At 44.4% G+C, this 6,704-nt stretch overlaps 1 protein-coding gene across 1 annotated transcript in view; it reads right to left on the reverse strand.

Moving 5' to 3' along the window:
* LOC105540194 (HLA class I histocompatibility antigen, B-67 alpha chain-like) overlaps positions 1-6,704 on the reverse strand; it is a 112,340-nt gene that overhangs the window by 96,393 nt on the left and 9,243 nt on the right. The window contains 1 exon segment of the mRNA XM_011980723.1: positions 5,413-5,431. Coding sequence (XP_011836113.1) covers positions 5,413-5,431 — 19 coding nt within the window.

Below are 6,704 nucleotides of genomic sequence, written 5' to 3' on the forward strand. Positions count from 1 at the left end.
GGAATAGATCCTCACCCTGGAGTGGGCTTTGTTCAGCTGGTGGTAGGTGTGTTACCAAACTAAACTGGGGTCCACTCACCTGGGATGTTGCAGTAAAAGCAAACATCCACACTGAGACTGTAGTGGGAGAAAGGAGGGCATTTATGTGCAGGGTGCCAAACAAGGAGAATCAGGCAACTCACGCTTAAGACTCACCCTTTTTGATGGCTCACAAACAAGGATTTTCAAAGGCAGGGGGAAATTTCGGGAAAGCAGAGTTACAGACAACATCATAAATCAATGCCTAGAAGTGATACACTGCTTCGGCCTTAAAAGGTGGAAAATCCTGATGGGGGAGCTTACAGGTCTTACGTAGATTTAAAGATTCTCTGATTTGTGATAGATAAGGAAGCAAAGCTTCCTTACACAGCTAGGGGAGTAGAGAGGAATGTTCAGCTCTGGCCTGTGGCCTTGACTCTCTCCAGTCCCCTCAGGAAGAAATTTAGAACAAAGAACGGCGGTCAGAGTTCAGTCCTCAGTTTCCCCTTTATAAGGTCTCCCTGTCAGTGGATCATTAGGTGGGAATCTATGTTTCTGAAAAACAACTCAGGGACATATGTTAAGATGTTTTTAGTTTCTGTAGAGAATCAAACATCCTGTGACTCTAACTTCCTTGGCTATTGTTTTAAGCTATCGTTACCTTCTTGCATATAAGGTCACTCACTTGCTTTTTAGGGCTGGCTAGGTGCCTGGAATTTCTCTTGAAGGAACTGAAGGTTTTTCTTTATTTCCAGGTTGGGAGGCCCTGGCAGGCTTCTGAGAGAGGTTCCTCCTTTATCTCAGATGCTAATGCTCAGAGTGCTACAAAGAACTTGAATGGGAGGTACTGCAACCATGTGGACCTCTGAATCACATTTCTTTACACCGGAAAATGCACCGGCTCAAAATGTCCAACAATGGTCAGAGAGACATCCTCCTCAAAGGAAGAGTTCCATAGAAAATTAAAATAGCCAGTTGAAACATTGGGTGTATAAAGCAAGAGTGGGGAAACAAGCACGAAGGGTGGACTTATACACCTTCATGAGGGTGCTCACACTTGACATGAGAGTATCCTCTCTTTTCCTGGTGGATCAGGGGAAGGTGCTGGTGTGATCTACATATATTCCTTCCCATGGTGGGAGAACACTGGAATAATGACTGTAATTCACCTCAACTTGCTTTTCTCATCCCTGATGCAGTGGTCCCAGGATTAGGGATGCAAATAGAGTCCAGAAACAGGAATTATTCCTAAGCAAGAAACTGTAAATATATTTTATGTCCTTTATGTAATAATTCCTAAGGGCCTGGAGAGGTAGGTTGTGCCTTCACTGCACCTGGCAAAGTTGGGGCTAACACTGAATGCAGCTGTATTGCCTGGGGTCAGATAGTCACCCAGTTCTCTACCTGCATAACCCTCCCCTCTATGAACTGGAATGGATGATGTGAGACAATTGCTAGAACAGTATTGGTCCCTACAGTCCAAGCCAGCACAGCAGCAGAGCCTAGTGTTCCTTCCAAAATTGTAAATGTTTAGTATAAATGAAGAGAAGGAGAAATAGTAGCTGAGGGTAAATGAATGAATAAATGGGTTATGTAATGAGGAAAATCCAATGTTACATGAACTACTCGAAAGAGGTATAAGTAAGAAAGAGTATTGTCCCTTAGCTCGATTTCACCAGATGCCTGAAAGGGTGCAGCCATATGTTGCTGAGACTATTCCTGTTTTTGGACTGCACTAGGATCATTGTTAATGACCAAAGAGGATTCTGGTAATGTACCAGGATCTTTTCACTGTTATGATTCTTCTGGTGTAGGAGATCTGTGATTGGCCAGGCACAGTGGCTCATGCTTGTAATTCCATCAGTTTGGGAGGCAATGGTAGGAACATCGTTTAAGGTGAGGATTTGAGACCAGCCTCTGCAAAATAGTGAAACCCATTCCTATAAAATATTTAAAAATTAGTTGGACATGGTGGTGTGCACCTGTAATGCTATCTACTCAGCAGGCTGAGGCAGAAAGATCACTCGAGTCCAGGAATTTGAGGTTACAGTGAGCTATGATTGTGCCACTGCATTCTACCCTGGGCAACAGAGCAAGAGATTAACTCTAAAATAAAATAATAAATATTATAAGAAGAGAGAATGTGGTCAAAACCAGGGTGTGATCTGTGGTCCAATAAACATATTTGCTCTTTGTCCCTGTTTCCTGACAACCATGTTCTAAAACATTTGCAATCTCCTCAGTGATAAACATGACCTCATATGGCAATGAGATGACTGTGGGGCGAGGGGCTCCTAGATAGCTTCAGAATGGGGGCCGGTTGCTAGAAACATGAAGCAGCAATTAAAGGATTGGAACTTTTAGCCCCATCCCTAAAGTCTGGGAAGGAAAGAGAGGCTCGAGGTTGAGTTCAGTCACACAGTGGCCGGTGATTTAATTAATCTTGCCAAACAATGAAATTTACATAGAAACCTCTAGAGATTGGGTTTCGGAGAGCTTCCCAGTTGGGGAGCACATCCGTGTGTCCACGTGCTGGGAGGGTGGTGAACTCCATCTCCATGGGGACAGAGGCTCCTGTGCTCAGAGCCCTTCCAGACCTCTCCCTGTGCACCTCTTCATCTGGCTGCTCATTTGTATCCTTTATAACTGCTGTGGTTCGAATGTTTCCCCAAAAAAGCATCTGTTGGATATTTCATTCCGAATGCAACATTTTTAAGAAATAGGACCATCAGAGCTCTGCTTTCATTAATGGATTAAGGCTCATCATAAAAGGACCTGAGGCTGTGAGTTTGACCTCCTTTTCCCCCTACCTCTCATCCTCTCTTGCCCTTTTGTTTTCTACCAGATACAGTCTCTTGATCTGGGAATTCCCATCCTCCACACCATGAATGAAACAAATTTCTGTTTGTTATAAGTTATCCAGTCTCAGGTGTTCTGCTATAGTGGCATAATTTAAACCAGGGGTCCCGAACCCCCCGGCTGCGGACTGGTACAAGTTTCTGGCCTGGTAGGAACCAGACCGCACTGCAGGAAGTGATCGGTGGGCGAGAGAGCATGAGCATGACCACCAGAGTTCCGCCTCCTGTCAGATCAGTGGCGGAATTAGATTCTCATAGAAGCACGAGCCCTATTGTGAGCTCTGCATGTGAGAGATCTAGGTTGCATGCTCTTTATGAAACACTAATGCCTGATCATCTGAGGTGCAACAGTTTCATCCAAAACCATTTCCCTCTGCCTTGCGCCACCTCCACTGGCCCATGGAAAAACTGTCTTCCGTGAAACCGGTCTTGGGTGCCAAAATGGTGGGGATTTAAGCTATAAAAATAAAAAAACTGAAATACTGAGTGTGAAAGGAAAGTAAAATTTCAGGACTCCAAATTCACTATACCAAAGGGAAAAGTTAAGTTTGGAGACTGAGTGATGGAAAAACTGGCTTTCTTTTGTTCCTAAACAAATAACTGCGAAGACAGAAGACCCCATATCTCCCCAGGTGGCCTCCCTCACAAACTGCTCACAAGATAATTCCTTGTGGGCCCCAACATCTTTACTCTAAAACGGAGTTTTGTTGAATTTCCCCCTGACAGTGTAAATTAACAGTTTATCTTCATGGGTACAAGACAAAGACAAGACTAGACATCATCCCTTCACCCACCCAGTGACTTTTCTATCCAACGTTTACTTTATCTTATGTAAAATGCAGATTTACTGAGCACGAGATGAATGCATAGTTGACTGTTTTTTTCCCTCTCCTGGCTGCTCTTTCCCCTATAAATATTGAAGTCCTCAAAACCCTGTTAGGAAAAAGCACGGGGCACAGATGCTACAATGATTTGTGTCTCTGTTTCCAAGGTGCATCTTCAGCTCGGCAAAATAAACTTCTAAACTGACTGAGACCTGTCTCAGACGTTTTTTGGTTTACATGACTGTAGCAACGTCCTGAGTTCTTTGAGTTAACTTAAGAATTATCAGTCCTTGGGAGGTGAGAGACCCCTGACTTTGCAGCCATGATAGACAGAAGTGCAGGTAACCTGGGACCCGATACTTGGGACTTGCATCTGAAGTTAGGACAGACTTGTCAGACTGAGCCCTTAAACCTGTGGAGCCCGAGGTGAACTCCAGGTAGTTAGTGTCAGAATTGAGTCGAACTCTAGGACTCCCAGCTGCTGTGGAGAATCAGAAATTTGGGTGGAGGAAAACCCCATCACCATCCCAAAGAGAGAAACTTAGAGTAAGAGTAAGCAAGTACACTGCTATCTTTTTGGTCCCAGAGGAAAAGATAAACAAAATGTAAGCATTTACTTCATGTCCCTAATCTGTAAATACAGGTTACTACCAGGTGTTCATTGTCCAGACGTGGAGTGGTCCTACCTCTAACCTAGAAGTTAGGATTTTTTAGGCCTTTAAGGGTGTCACATAAAAACTAATAAATGTTAGAGATTCTCTCCCCAGAAATATTTCCACACACAAGAAAATATAGATATTATTAGAAAATATCAGTGTGGACCCAGAACCTCTGAGGTCTTACAAACCTGGGTGTTTTAATCCTAGTAAGAGACAATGCTGAGGAAAGATGTTCGAATAATCATTTCATCATCACACAATGCCACTCCAATAATCTAGACTATAAACTGGGATAGACAAAAACTTGATGTAATAATCGATCCTCAAAGCAATGAGTGGAAATATGTTATTTATTAGTGTTGGCTCATTCAGCCACTCTGCGTGCCTATCAGGTACCAGATAAAGTTCTCTTCCTGGATCACTGCTCCGATGATTAAAATGTGTCACTTTTTCACTCCCCTCACACTCCAGCACTTGAACCCTCTTACTACACCAGAATTCCACCTGTCAATGAACAGAGTCAAACTTGGTAACATATTTGAAAAGATTAATTCTGAGCCAAAAATGAGGGACCACAGCCCATGACGCAGTCCTCAGGAGACCCTGAGAACATGTCCTCAAGGTGGTTGGGGCAAAGGTTGGTTTTATACATTTTAGGAACATATGAGACATCAATCAAATACATTTAAGCTATACATTGTTTCGATCCAGAAAGTTGGGACAATTTGAAGCAGGCAAGGTTTGCGGGGTAGTGCTTCTGGGTTATAATTAGATTTTTAATTTTTCTGATTGGCAATTGGTTGAGTTACTATCAATAGAAAGGAACATCTGGGTTATGATAAGAGGTTGTGGAGTCCAAAATTTTCTCATGCAGATGACGCCTCCAGGTGCCAGGCTTCAGAGAGAATAGATTGTAAATGTTTCTGATCAGATTGAAGGTCTGTGTTGGTGGTAAATGCTGGTCAGCTTTTCCTGAATTCCAAAAGGGAAGAGGGCATAATGAGGCATGTTCAACACCTGCTTCCCATGGTGGCCTCAGTCAGTCTTTCAGGTTAACTTTTGAGCACCGTGGCTGAGGGTGTCAGTTGAGATGGTTAGGAGGGGGTGGCTTTGATGTTTATTTTTTGTTTACGACATGTAAAATGTTGAGAGGAGACAGACACCACCTCCCTCCCTGGAAGAGGACAAGACTCCAGTCATCCCCGCAGTTGATCATGGACATGCGTCTTAAGCTCCACCAGTCCGATGACCACCTGCTGAAGAGGTGTCATTGTCCTAGGTAAATACTAAGGGTGTGTCATCTCACGTCAAGATGAAGGACACTGACACATGAGCAGTGAGTTTAGGAGCAAAGCATTTAATAGGCAAAAGAAAGACAAAGGGGAACAGCTCTCTTCTTGTGAGAGAGAGGGGCACCCAAAAGAGAATTCCGGCCTGGAATGGGAGTGCATCGGATTTTACAGGCGGGCTTGAGGAGATGGTGTGTGATTTATGTAGGGCCCACAGGTTGGTTGGACCAGGTGTGATATTTACATAGTGCAAGTGGAAGGCTGTTCACCCCACCCTCATCCTATTATGCAAATGGCTTTCCACTTGACCAGCACCATGTTGTCTGCTCCTTACTGTAAGGAAGGAGCCTGGTAAGCAGAAGGGAAGATGGAGTCGCCATTGTGAACATGCCCAGTCCCAGGTGTCCGATTCCTATTGGCACAGCTGCCGGCATTCACCCGTGCAAGCTTCCAGCTTATTTGTCTATGTCTGAAGCTTGATATTACAGGCTGCACCTTGTTAGAAAAGAAAATAATTTGGAGCCTGCTTTTCATTAAAAGCCTTCCATACCCTCACTACCTGTCTAACTAATTTCTTCTTAAGTCTTATATCACTGCCAGACTCTGAGCCAGACTGAGGTGACAGAGAGGCTGGGACTGTGCAGAAAACATTTTAGTAAAGATGGCTGAGTGGCAGTAGTGATGTCCAATTACCAGGTGCAGCAGTGACATCTGTCCGGGCCTCGGGGCCCAGTGTCCAGCACCAGAGTGTCAGAGGTGTGAGCAGTGGCGTCTGTGCTCAGCAGCAGGGGCAGTTGTTCCTAGGAGGGACCTGATCTTGGGTGGGCTGTGGATTCTGTTCCTGGATGTGTAGGTTCCAGCCTGCTTCTGTGGCCTTCCCCACAATAAAACTAGCCCCCAATACCAGATATATGACTTTATGTGTAAATTACAGAAATTTGGTTTCCATAGTTTGCTCCAAGAAGTAAGTGTGAAATGAGTCTGTGGGCTGGTGTCAGAGAGCGGCATTCACAGGTGTTCCTTGTGCGAGAGCCACATCCTGAATTCTCTACCTGG

The sequence above is a fragment of the Mandrillus leucophaeus genome, unplaced genomic scaffold, assembly GCF_000951045.1.
Source record: "Mandrillus leucophaeus isolate KB7577 unplaced genomic scaffold, Mleu.le_1.0 Scaffold1048, whole genome shotgun sequence".
NCBI lineage: Eukaryota > Metazoa > Chordata > Mammalia > Primates > Cercopithecidae > Mandrillus > Mandrillus leucophaeus.